We start from the raw sequence: 13363 nt of genomic DNA on the forward strand, positions 1-13363 counted from the left end.
TCTGCCCCCCAGCACCCTGCCCTTCCCCCTGGGCAGCTGTCAGAGACTGCTGTCCATTTCACTAGGAATGAATCCTGCCTCACCAGTGTCATTCTATGGAGACCAGGCAGCCCCTGAGCACAGAGAGTGACCTGTGCCCCAGAGGACTGTGGTGTAAGGCGCCCACCAAGCCTGGCTTCACAAGTATCTCAATCCCTGAACTCGGGGCTCGGAGACAGCAGACAGAACAAGCATGTGGGAAGGAGAACCGCTCTCGGGGTGTCTATCAAACTGGAAGAAAATCTAAGAACCAGCATTATTTGAGCAGAGCTGCATCTCAGGAAGTCCTGTGCAAAGCCGGTACCTGCATGTCTCTGCCATGGCCCGGCCATGGCTTATAGGCTTATAAATGCCTCAACTAGAATTCTGACATTGTCTTAGAGTTAGCTGAAGCAGCTTCTAATTACACACATTTACTTCAAGATGAATAAAGAAAAACAAACTGTCAGGACGGAAGAATCCTGTGTGCTGTCTTTGTCGTGTGCTATTGCTGTTTTTAGGCATCTTTCACGTTTCTGAAGAAACCGGGTTAAAGCAAACCATTCTTAAAGTTCTGTACCCTGCCCATGCCGAGCTCCTGGAAGCCAAGGTAGCCAGCCGGAAGGTTAGCTGAGACTGGGGTGTGCTGCTCGTTCGTCACCACCCTGCCATCTCTCAGGAGGGGAAGCCAGGAGAAGCCAACTGTGGAGAGCCAAGAAGAGAAGCCCGCTGTGAGGAACCTGACTCCCGAGGGAAGACTGCACCACTGGACAGCGGGAGCTGTCCACCAAAGCACGAGGCCGGAAGGCCTGGGGACGCCGCTACTGTGAGCCTCTGGGTCAGACTGCTAGTAGTTACACATGCAATTCAGCCATGCTCACACACCATTTGCTAGAGACACACCAAGCAACCCTTTGCAAAGGACGAATATTAAGAATCAAAATACAACTGGAAAACTGTAATACACAGATGATAAAACAACACAATAAAACAGCAGAGAGGCAGGGAGAGGCACCCACCTTGCGTTTCAACAGCATCCTTCTTTTTTGTGCTTCCCTTGGCTGAGTTGTCGCAGCTGACATGGAAGAAGGTAAAGAGCAAGTGGTGCTTCTCATGCAGCTGGGTGGGCAGCTCTATCTTGATCTGCAAAGGCAAGAGCAACCTTTCCAGCAGCCCACAGGAGCAAGCGTTCCCCGGAGCACGCATACACCTCGCCCAGCCGCACACAAGCACGCCTGCTCTCCAGACCCCTCCTGGGATTAAACGTGGACACTCCTGAGCTGCTGTGACACCCAAGAGAGGTGGATTCCGAACCCACCGATCAGAACGGGGAGAAGGTTGATGCTGGTTTCAGGTACAAGCAAATTGGAAAACAGACAGCACAACAGAAACGCAGCGCAGCTGTGCGCGTGCACGTGAAAGCCCGGGGCTGCTCCCTGGCTACAGTGGGATTAGACTTTGGGGTGTTCAACTACACAGGTCTCACACATGGGGACTGTTTCACTTTGGTTTGGGCTCCATGAATCAAGTCTAACACCTCACATATGCTAAGCACACCATCTTCCCGGTGCTCCATCTTGCTCTTGTGCAGAATCTGGGTGCCCAGGAGATCTGACACCGTTTAAAAACCTTCATGCACAAACCACATTATGCCCAAGGTCAAAGAAAAAAGGTGTTCATGAGTACATAAAAGACATGTAGGTAAAGGTGGTATTTGGGGGCAATCTATTTGTGTGATGTGTGGTACGTGTGATAGCATACGCACGTGAGCCACGTGCACACTCAAAGTGTAAGAAAGCAAGAGGATGCAAGGTGCTTCAGTACTTTCCCCGTTCCCCTGGGACCTGGCGCCCCTTGAACCTGCAGGCGGGACAGCCGTCACCAGGCCCTAGGGTCCTCTGGCCTCGGCCTGCCCTGGCTCTGGGGTTACACGGCCACCCTCTAGACGTGCTGAGATCTGAACTTGGGCCCTTGTGCTTCTGCAGCAGCCGCTTTACCAACTGAGCCATCTCTCCAGGGCCCGATCTGCTACCATAAAATCTGCACAGACCGGTCACTGAGATAAGACTTCCCAAGTGGCACACCTACAAACAGATGGCGCCCTTCGAGGTCAAATGGAGTGTGAAGCTACCTGCTAACTCAGCATGGCCTAGCAGAGAGCACCCTGCAACTGAAAAGCCACCTGCTGTGGCCACTGCAGTGAGCTCAGCTCCACAGGAACCTGTCCGAGGGGCAAGCAGCTCCCCGCTGCAGCAAACCGAACGTGTCAATAGGAAGTGACCGCTCTTGGTTCCCACTTTTCACCGAATGAAGAATTTAGATCCTACAGAATGTGTTACTGCTAAGGTCAAATCGGGGAATTAAGCAAGTAAGTTCTGTGAAATCACAAGTCACGTGAGTTTTAGCCCAGAACAGAGCACGGCTCCCCGGCCTCTCCGGCAGTCCAAGTGCAAAGCACTCTGCAGGAGGAGCCACCCACACAGGACAGCTTTAGGGTCAGTAGTGACAGTGTCCCAGGGTCCCAGGAGGCCTGTGAATGCTTTGCTGGGACACTATGTGCTGAAGGCACAGCTAAGAACTCGCTTTTATCTGTGCTTTCACGGCGTCACTTAACCAGAGAATATGGAAACGCCCACTCCCCCGCTTCGACCTCGGCATGGATGAGCCTTCCCTGCCCTGAGCTGTCAGGCAGACTCGTCATCCTTCCCAAGCCTGGTCTGGCCGCACGTTACCTCGTCGTAGAACTCCGGGTTCTGCTGATGGTGCAGCACGGCCGCCAGGGCACTCGTCGTGAAGGCCGGGCCACCAGGCCTGCCATAAATGCACTGGAGGAGGAGCAGAACACTGGTTGGGGGGACGGGGTGGGGCCTGCCTCCCTCATGGGACACTTCTCACCACACGCAGCCGCAGAGCCCTGGCCTGCAACCCCTCCCGGCCTGCGGCCACCCCACCCCTCAGACACCTCGCTCACGTCTCCCCACGTGCCCCCCACCCCTGCTTACACAATCCTCTGTGCAAATGTCCCTCACTCTTGACTTCGTCAAGAAGCAGTCAACCCACTCCTGTCCTCTCAGCATTTTCCACATTTACATTTGTCCAAGTTAAACACGCTGTCAGTGCCGTCCACTTCAGGCTACACTCTCCACGCCGATGCCTGTCGCTGAACTCTGAGTTTCCTTTTCTCCTCTTGCTCACTCTCTCCCTTCTCTCCCCTAGTGGCAGGGGCTCACCTAGCACACCCTGGCCTGGGACACCTGCCCTCAAGTCCTCCTGCCTGTACTGCTGCAGGGCAGCTCCAAGGTGGGCCACCCTCCCTGTCTCATGAGGGGCTGGGAACAACCTAGAACAGTGTGCAAGCGGCCATCCCACCATCCTCAACAAGAACTCTACAGAGTATTTCTTCACACACACACACACACACACACACACACACACACACACACACACCTTCAGGGGTTGAGAGTCTTCTTCATCGGAATCCTTGAACTCAATGCAGATAGCAATATTTCTGGCCTGCAGAGGTAGCAAGGGGACATGTAAGAGGTGATGGTGAGGGCACAAGGCCCGGCACACACACACATTTCTGAAAGGGTAGGCAAGTAAAGGACACTCCCGTGACTGCGCTCGCCTTGGCAAAGGACTTCTGGCTGTCGTACTTGAGGAACTTCGGGTAAACATAGAGGTGGTTGCTGTAGACAGTGGACGGCTGGGTGTGTCTGGGTATGCAGGGCAAGAACTCCTCCACTTCCAAAGTGATCGGAGACTTACTGCAGGTTTCAAACTGCCTCATGGGAATGTATGACGAATTCAGGTAATCTGAAAGGAAATTTCAAATTGCACAGAGCAGAGGAAAAGCCAACTACACAAAAATGTTTGTTACGTAGAACTGACCACTTACTGGGGAAGTCAGAGGAAACGTTATCAATGATAATGTCTAGGTTGCCCAAGATCACTGGGAGTTTGGCCATCTTCTCGGGTCTACAAACAAGAGAGAAAATCAGATGTTAGGAGGGAGGCTGACATGGCATTCTCACGTGGCGTTCCCAGAAAAAGAACGTGACAATTCATGTATAATAACACCAGCTGCAAAACCCACATTTCCACTGAACAGGTAAAACGATGGCATTTCAATTAGCTCCAAATTTACATAAAGCTCTCATTTCGGCGCGTCATCAATGCAGTAATGTGGTGTGTCTTCAAAGCCAGGCCAGCTTTTACAGTGAACTCACATTCTGTGTGAAACGCTCCACCCGAATGTGTCCTCACTGCAGAGTCATGATACAGACTCCACTGAAGAGTTTCAGTGCCCTCGTGCCGTGCCCGGGCCTCCCCCGGAGCTGCCTGGCCTGGATGGAGTCAGCACATTCAGAACCAGAGCCGTCTCGTGTGGGCATGGAGCGAGTGATCCACGAAACCTGCCTGTCATTCCATCTAATGAAGAATGTCCCCACTGCTCCTGGCGGGAGCTGCTACTGTTGTCGACACAGCGATCGTGAGCACAGCCCCTCCTCCCCACAGACGGGACCAAACTCCCTTCTTCATGCATCTGTTCCCCAAGGGTCCGCCACCTGCGGCTACCACGCAGGGGAGGGGTGTGCGTGAGAACGCAGGTGCCCTTGGAGGCTAAAGGCATCGGATCGCCTGGAACTGGAGCTGCAGGTGGCTGTGAGCTGCCTGACGGAGGTGCTGGGAGTCAGACACAGAACCCTGGGAGAATAACACACAGTCCACGCTTTGGGACCTCGGAATAGGACTTATTTTTGCTCTGATAAAATTTCATCTTTTTACATCTGAGCCATTTATAGCTGCCCCAAATCCTCCTGAATCCAGGTTCTTACTTCAAACGTCTTTGACCTTCCTAAGAGGTACGCATTCACGCCGTCACTGAACACAACGTCACACCATACGGAATGAGAACAGGCTCTCACTGTCTCCATTCCCAGCGCACACATCCCTCACCCTTCCTGGACACTCCTTACTCCAACAGTGCAACAGCTGCCCACGCACGTGCAGCAGGCACCCCGATTCCCGCATGGGGAGTCACGTGTAACCATGGCAAAGGCATTCTGCCCAGGGCTTTGCACTCGTCTGTGGCACCAGCTTAGACTTAAAGTGATGTGGCAAGGTGAGGAGGTCAGGACACGGCGCTCCTGGAAAGCAAGATGCAGCCACGGGCTCTTCACATCGCCTGTTTAATCCCTTCTTCCCCAGCTGCCAAGGCCCAGGAGGCTCAGGGGCATATGTGCTGGTCAGCTCTGCCAACCTGACACAGCGAGGGCTACCCGGGAAGAGGAGCACGCCTCCATCAGGCCGGCCTTTTGGCAAGCCTGTGAGGCGATTTCTTCACTACCATGGCGGTGGCAGTGCACAGCACCCTGCTGGGGACACCCGCAGGCTGCGGTCCTGGTAAGCGAGGAAGCTGAGCAAGCCATGGAAACAGGCCGGAAGCAGAAATCATCATGGCCTCTGCTGCGGTGCCTGCTTTGGCTCCCCAGTGGACTGTGACACACAAGTGTGAGTCAGACAAACCCTCTCCTCCCCAGGTGTTCGGTCTTCTCCGCCAGAGAGGAGCGATTCCAGGCGGCGGCAGATCAGGTCTGGTCGCGTTCCAGCTGCAGCGCTGTGGCTTCCTCCGGCACCGCTATGACTAGGTGAGCACGGAGCCCCTTCCGCCTGTTCTCCCTGCACCATGATCACTGACTACGCGCACACATCCGTCGTGGCGCAGTGCGTGCCCAGTGTAAGTTGCACGATCACTGTCGGGGACTCGAGTTTGTCCTTTCCCTCAGTTTGTACTTGACCTAACCAGCGACTCACTGACACCCCAGCGGGGAACTCCACACACTTAGCTTTCCGTGACAAGAGTCTGACCAGAACCGCTCCAGCTCCGCTCAAACTCACCCTGCTCTGTGAGGGAGGCTTCAAGTGCCCAGCAAATGGGTCTGCCACGCTCCCCGGATCCTCACCCTGGGCACTCCCCTAGTGACACCCCACAAACACACCTCAGCAGAAATCAACACTCTGGCATTGAATTTTGTGCAAATATAAGTCATCTGGACACAGGGAGCCTTTCCTACCTCTTCGTGTGAACAACTGGCACCCCACACCCTGTACCCTGAGTAAACCTCCGAAAGCTGTGGAGCTCGGTTCCTTTTCTTCAGTGACTCAGAAACTGTTGTTACAAATACTACATGCTCAAGAGTAGGGAGCTTCACCGTCCGGGGACAAACGGCCTCCTCCCACAGACCTCGTCAGGGACCGGGTCCAAGTGAGTGAATGTCAGTTCCAGTACCTTCACTGGAAACTGCCCTACCCTGTGTCATTCCTTCTGCCCCAACTGTACGTGAAAATCACTTCTGAGAAACACTGTGTGAAGCCAGGAAGATGGCCACAGGGACAGAGGCAATCTGGAGCCATGCGGTTGCAAGTGAGCAGAGGCCCTGGGAGCTGGAGGAGGCAGAAAGCGGCTCTCCCTACACTCGAGGCTGCGTGCTCACACCAGCACTCCTTTCGCTCTCTTCCGGGGCACCTCTCTACAGAGACCTGTTCTACAGAGACCTGGTTTTTGCAGCAGTCACAGGAGCCTCAGGGATGATACGTCCATTAATGTGGGCAAAGCACTTCAAACAGTGACCAGCAAAGCAAGATTATGTAAATCACCACCTTTCCCCACATTTGCTCAGTGGTTCCAGGAGAGGTGATCAGTCTGCGGGTCAGAATCCTGGCAGCTGTGGAGCTGGGCCTCTGCCCTCCTCGGCCTGACACCTAGCAGGAAGCCACAGCCTGGGGACTGTGACCTGAGCTGAAGTAGTGTGCTTCTGATCATCTCAGGGGCTGCGCTGTGACCCTTCCTGACTCGGCTCTGTCAGGCTGTCTCCCACCTGCCTGAGCTTACCCTCCTCATGTCACCAAAACAAGGAGTAAAGTTAATCAGACCGTTTATTCCTTCTCCTAGACTTGCCGAAATGCCCTGCCACTTCTGCTCCCACCTGCCCCTCAGGAGCTCCGCGTGATGGAATTTCTGTGACTGTCCTAGGCACCCCCTCCCGACCATAAAAAGTCTCAGGTATGGAAACGGGCCACACCCTAAAACTCACTTCCGGAAGTCCGCCAGCAGCTTCATCAAGTCATCATTGGAGAGCTTATTGCTGTCCTGCCGGTAGATAGCCGAGAATCTGGCATTTTTGTCCAGGTTTCCAGACGTGTCCTTAAATAGTGTCCTGGAATGGTGAAAAAACATTTCAAGACTCGCTTTTCAAAGAGCAAACGAACGAGAATCCTGCACTCTGCACACAGGCTAATTACTATTCTGCCGGCTGTGGCCAACAAAATCTCACTATCCCCATGTGCAGCGAGCAGTAATGGGAACAACCAGGCCTAACTCAATTTACACAGAAAACAGTTCCAGGTGAAAGCTCGGACTGAGGAAACTACATTCCCTCCACAGGGCAGGCAGGAAAGGGCACAGGGAGGCCTCGGCGGGACGCCGGGCCTGGGCCCTCTGACAACCTCCGGCCCTGCTGCAGGACGGCCGCTGTTCTCGCTCGGCCAGCGTCTCTCCTCCCCTGCTAGCCTGCTTCCAGATGGGGAGTCTTTGCTCTCCGCTTCACCAATCTGAATGTCTGACTCAGGGCAACAAAGCCGACAGGAAGCCTGCCCACCTGCTGGTCTATCTGTCCATCGGTCCCTCTCAGTTCCAGTCTCCCTTACCTTGCTGCCCAAGCAAACGGCATTCGGTACTGGCCTAGCCTCTGGCACGCCTGCTTAGCATTCTTCAGCACCTTTTGAGCAACCTGGAACACACCAGAACAGAGCCATGGGAGGGCTGAAGCTGAAGAGTTTAAGTTAGCCTGGGTATAACTCCATTTTGAAATAAAGAGCCATCTTGACTGGGAACTGAATTCAGGTACCAGGACATATCACAAAATGTGCAACTGGCAGAAAACCAAGTTAACTCTTCTAGCAGCAGCCTCCAGGAAATATCACAGAATAAATACTTCATAGAAAATAGAGACAAACTCCCTGGCAATAATCAATGAGAATCGGTTGGGAATCGGGTGGTAAAATCCTCCCCAATGTTTCAGATACAGTTTAGAAGAATAGCCATTGTGATCGTATGTCTTAGGCAACTGTGCCTCAGAGAGGCATATGCCATAGACAATTGTGCCTCAGAGAAGGTCACCTCGCCCCTCTAACTTTTACCTAATCCTGTAACATCAAGGTATGTGTCCCCGTTTGCTTTCATGGAAACATGTGCCCCCCTGTTTGCTGTCATGGAAATCCCCTGCTCACAGACTTTCCCTTTAAAAACCCTGCTCACTCAGAGCTCAGGGTCCCACTTCTTTACTGCTGCGTCAGTGAGACTTGGGTCCCAAGTTCAATCGCTCTTGTAATAAAGCTCTCTTGCTATTGCATCGAGTCGTCTCCTGGTGGTCTCTGAGGGTCCCGTGAACCTGGCATTACAAAGCCAGAGCAACTACCATCACATGATCACTAACACGCTCCCACCAGAGCCCTGACACATGGAGAGGTGTTTCTGACACCAGCGGGAGGTTCCAACTTCTCCATTTTCTGTAGCCCCTGGCAGCGGCCCTCAGAACTACACCGCATTTCCCAGGATCCTCTCCAGGCAGCAGCAGCCTCTCTAGCCAGCACCTCTCCTCTAGACTTCAGCGCTTTCTGACTGAGGGCTAACTGTAAGCCACTGTGATGCTAATATCCAGTCTCCGTGCCCAAACAGCTGATGAGCATTCTCAGCTGTCCCAGCTTTCCAGATTCCCACTATCTGGGAGACCCATACTGCGAAAACAGGATTAGGTACTGGCCATGTCAGTGGCCTTCCACTGCTCAGGCCTCCTGTGTGCACATGCTGTCTTCATCAGCAATCCTGGCTTGTTCTGGACTGCTGGGACACAGCATACACACTGGCTTTGCATACACAATGACTTGCATCTCTTGCCAACCCCTGTCCCCACTTTCCTGCCCTGTGACAGTGGTCTGTTTGCAGGTGTGAAGGCTTGCATAGTCAAGGTGGGACCTGAAGGCCCTGGGTGTGTGGGAAGCGGCTGTTAGTCGCGTGAATGTGCCCCACCAGGGCTTTCAGGAGATCTGCTGACAGCTGAGCGCAGTCCTCCCGGCTGCGGAGTTGGGGCGCTGTCAGGCCTCAGTTCTGGCTGCAAATCCGTCTGTGCTTGGGGACCGGGGGGCCACAGCGTGGCCATCTGTGTGGGCACGGGGGCAGAGCTCTAGTCCCATGGCACGAAAGCCTTCCTACCTTAGAGGAGTCTGAGCTTTTCATATACGGCTCAGCGCAGTGAGCAATGCTTCCCTGGAGAACCTTCTCGATTCTGGCCACGAGAAATATATCCGGATGAGGACACGTGACTGAAAATATCCCCTAGGAGACAAACAGCACAATTCCAAGATGAACACAAGAAATCCCTTGACCACCGGGGCAGCGAAGGGTAGTGAGACAGGCCAGCCAAAGAGGAGACGGCGCCAAACGCCCCAGCGCCCAGCCTCGAGCTGCTCAGAGCCCACTTGGTGGAGGCGACGGGGAGAGCCGCCAGGGACGGACTGAGGCCCGCCGTTGTCCCTCAGTCTGTTCTCCCTGCAGGGCTGCACACCCTGCCCGCCCGCTGGCGCACTCAGGGCTCACGGAGCACTTCCTAGCACACCACCCGGCACGTGCAGGGCCACCGGGTGTGAACGCTGCCCACCTGTCTCGGGTACTGCATGGCCGTAAGGAGGGCACCCGGGAAGGCAGGCGGGCTCTGGCCACCGTTCGGCAGGGCTGTGGACACAGGAGCCAGCATCTGCCGCACGGACAAGTGGTTCAGGTCCACGTGGAAGTCGGCAGAGATCTTCCGGTTGTATTTGATGTCAAACAGGGACAGGGTGACAAAGAAAGGCTCGACCTGAACAAAAACATTGACAAAATGCCGTGAGCACAGACAGCTCAGAAGAGAAGCCCTGCGTAAGAGCGACAAGCCTGCGCGTGCACAACTGTCTCCTCCAGTGAACTAGACAGGAAATGTTTGCTCCTGTCATGCTGCCCTTCAAAAAACAAACACTCACTATCCTGTCATGAGCTTTGCTCTTAAATGCTCCACACACAACACAGCTAATCGCCTTGGACAGCTAAAATGAAACGCATGTCCCGGAACAAGCAGCTTAAACCTGCCATCCTATCCTTGGCCCTACCACCCCCAACCCCACCATACCCCAGTGTAAGGCCTGTACCTGTCTGTGAGACTCCACACCCCAGCTGCAGTGTAGGGAGAAGCCTATGACACCTGGAATTACTCCACATTAAAAATATATCCAGCTGAACCTCACAAAGGCTCCTGCAGACTGTGCTGGAAGGCGGAGTTCTTGGAAAGAAAGCTACAGTGATACTAAAGAGCAGACGGCTCCTCCTCCCTCAGCCTGGCTTCCGGTCTCCCTCGGCTGCTCCCTTGGCCAGGTGACTGACTCATGACACACCCGCCTGGAGCTTCAGGTGAGGGTACACTCTCGACCAGGAGGGCTTTCCTGCACCTCCGACACTGCTCTAAAGAAGGGGGTGTGGGCCAGAGGAGACTCTGGTCCCTGATGTGTTAGGATGACTTTTTAAAACCTGCACTTTTCAGAAGGAAAATTACATTTGTCGTGGGTCCCTCCTCGTTCTCGGCGACGCAGCATTGCAGATTGAAAGACAAATCATTGCACTTGACAAGAATCCTTTTCCCAAACTTTTCTTCAAACGGCTTCACCTCTGGCTCGGCAGACGAGAAGTCGAGTCTCTGTAAGAAGAAAGCGTGGATATGTAAACACATCATGCTCCCTTTAAAAATCCACCGTGAAATAGTCAATCACTACTCAATCATCAATCAACAAGGACAGCAATGAAAGGACAGCCATGGATGAACCTTGGAAACACGTTAGGCAAGTGAACACACGAGAGACAAACTCTGTATGATTCCACACAGGCGGTTGAATAGTTGACTCACAAAGACTGCAGCCGGAGCAGCGGTCACTCGGGGCTGTTAGCAGTTTGGGAGGGTGAAAACATTCAGGACTTCAGAGACAGATGGTGCTGTGCTTGCGCAGAGAATATACCGAACACCACGGAACTAGTTATGTTTAGTTTTTTAAATTTGAACTATATTTTCAAATGGCTAAAACTGTAAGGTTCGCGCTATATGCAAGTCAGCACAGTGAGAAAACAGGAAGTCAGCGAGGAAACACAGAAAATGGTTATTATTAACTCTAACAGGGAGGGGCTGTTCCACGGAAAGTGCCACAAGAGGAGACGGCAGGTAGGATGAAGCAGAGCAGAACCCTGTCCCTTCTTGGTAACCCTGAGCTACCCGCACGTCATGGGCCCTGGTGATCTTCATCACATCACATTTGCTGGGACACAGATGTGGGTATCAGGGAACACGGCTGAGACGTGCTCCTGCGTCTGGGTGACGACAGTCACTCGGGCCACGCTAATGGTTGTTTTAAGGTGCACCTTGCACAACGATCGGCGTGGACCTAAAGATGCAGGCTGCTGCCTTTCGGGAGGCTGACTAAACCCAGCTCTCAGCATTCAGCAGCACGCAGAAGAGCAAACCTTCCTGAAGTTACAGTCTGAACATTAGCTCTCACCTGGGCATCTGGGTCCAAGTAAAACAGCTTCACTCTGCTCTCACTTTTCAGCTTGATTTCTGCTTCTCTGTTGCTCTGTGGACAAAACACACAAAGTCTACAGTTGAAGAAATCCTCTGCTCCCCACCGACCCCAGAGGTATCTGAGTGTCTGAAAGCTGCCTGTGGCGGTCTGGGTGAGAACGGCCCCGTATTTGAACGCTCAGCCTCAGTCGCTGGAACCAGGGAGGGAGGGTGCTACAGCAGCTGAGTGACGTGCGCTGGGCTTTAGAATCCCGAAAGCCCACACCATTGCATGCTGGCTTCCTCCCTCTGCCTGCAGCTGTGCATTCTGGTGGGCTTTCAGCTCTCAGCTACTACTCCAGCACCAGGCCCGCCTGGCCACTGCCTTGCTCCCAGCCCCGCGCTGGACCCTCAGCCTCTCAAACTGTAAGCAAGCCCCGAAAGAACTTCCTTCTATAATTTGTCTTGATCACAGTATCTCTTTGCAGCAGACCTGAACCCTGGCTGGTCTCTGGGAGGCAGGGGCAACCAAGGGGTATGCCCTGTGGCATGGGCAGCTCGGCTGAGGTGCTGTGAAGAGACAGCACAGTCCCCGATTCCCTGGGGAGGCTGAGATGTCTCCGCAGATGGCCATGGATGTGAGTTACACAGAATTCCAGCATGCAGGCTAGGATGGAAGGCTTGGGAGTGCAAATTCCTCAGAGCACAGGAGGCCTCAAACCCACAGTAACAGGCAGAAGAGGCACAGAGGGACACAGACATGCTGAGGCTGGAGACGCAGGATCTGGAGGGCAAATGCAGAGGCTTCCAGCCGGTCGGGAAGAGTCAAGCCGCCTCAGCCTCTCTATGTGTCATGTCTGTGTGCGCTTTTTTTTGGTAGTCACACTCTTCATTTCCACAGATAACAGGGGCTCTGACTATAACATCCTCTTCTCCTTTGGTACTCTCCCCAAGACAGAAGCCACCTTTCTGACTTAGACAATGGGACAGTGACAGCCACAGTGGAGAAGGCAGCCGTCTCTGCTGTTGAGAGTCAAGTGATGTCTATTACTGTATTTCTAACTTGAGCCAACGAGGTACTAAGAACTCACTAACTTTTCGGTCATTAGGTTGTTACACTGGGTCCTTGGCTACACCACAAACATCCATGACAGTATTTAACCATTGTAAATGCAATGACGCTCATCACCAGCTCCGCCTCCTTGCCTAGCCTTTTAGCTTCTGGGTGAAAAGAACACACAAGACAATGCAGAAGGCTCCTGCCCAGCAACGGTCACCGTGGCGGCATTACTGAGTGACGTCCTGGTGACCAGGGACAGTCTTCACAGCTGCTGTTTGCGCTTCCCACCAGACTTGGTCCCTGTGGCAGAGGCGGGCTCTCTCTGCACAGAGCACGTGGGCGTGTCACCTCCCTTCCCTCTGTAGCCCTTACCTTCCTTTCACACACGGACACACACAAGTGCAATCTACTTAACTGAGCCCAAAGAACAGGTGACGGCTCGGGAGTGCCCCTGGGAACCATCAGGGCTAGGAGCTGTATACTAGGTCTGAAGTAGATACTCTCCTTAGTGTCCATTTAGCTTTTCCCAATCCAGGGCTGTGGTAACAGTGCACATGCGGAGCCTGTGTGTTGCCTCCATTTTAATCCCCAGCACCACAATGCAAACAGATACACACACACCTTCAAAAGCTGCTACTTTTATTATCCA

General features: G+C 53.6%; 1 protein-coding gene across 23 annotated transcripts in view; it reads right to left on the reverse strand.

The window, feature by feature from the left end:
- Positions 1–13363, reverse strand: part of Dock9 (dedicator of cytokinesis 9) — a 205545-nt gene that overhangs the window by 78121 nt on the left and 114061 nt on the right. For all 23 annotated transcript variants that reach the window (XM_060391628.1, XM_021644599.2, XM_060391642.1 and 20 more), the window contains exons 10-21: positions 11653–11727; positions 10662–10802; positions 9738–9935; positions 9293–9415; positions 7729–7811; positions 7116–7238; positions 3917–3996; positions 3647–3834; positions 3466–3531; positions 2751–2843; positions 1038–1161; positions 599–720 (exon numbers count right to left, since the gene is read on the reverse strand). In XM_060391628.1, the coding sequence (XP_060247611.1) occupies positions 599–720; positions 1038–1161; positions 2751–2843; positions 3466–3531; positions 3647–3834; positions 3917–3996; positions 7116–7238; positions 7729–7811; positions 9293–9415; positions 9738–9935; positions 10662–10802; positions 11653–11727 (1416 nt within the window). The remainder of the gene's footprint in view (positions 1–598; positions 721–1037; positions 1162–2750; positions 2844–3465; positions 3532–3646; positions 3835–3916; positions 3997–7115; positions 7239–7728; positions 7812–9292; positions 9416–9737; positions 9936–10661; positions 10803–11652; positions 11728–13363) is intronic.

This window comes from Meriones unguiculatus, chromosome 9 (genome assembly GCF_030254825.1).
Source record: "Meriones unguiculatus strain TT.TT164.6M chromosome 9, Bangor_MerUng_6.1, whole genome shotgun sequence".
Lineage (NCBI taxonomy): Eukaryota > Metazoa > Chordata > Mammalia > Rodentia > Muridae > Meriones > Meriones unguiculatus.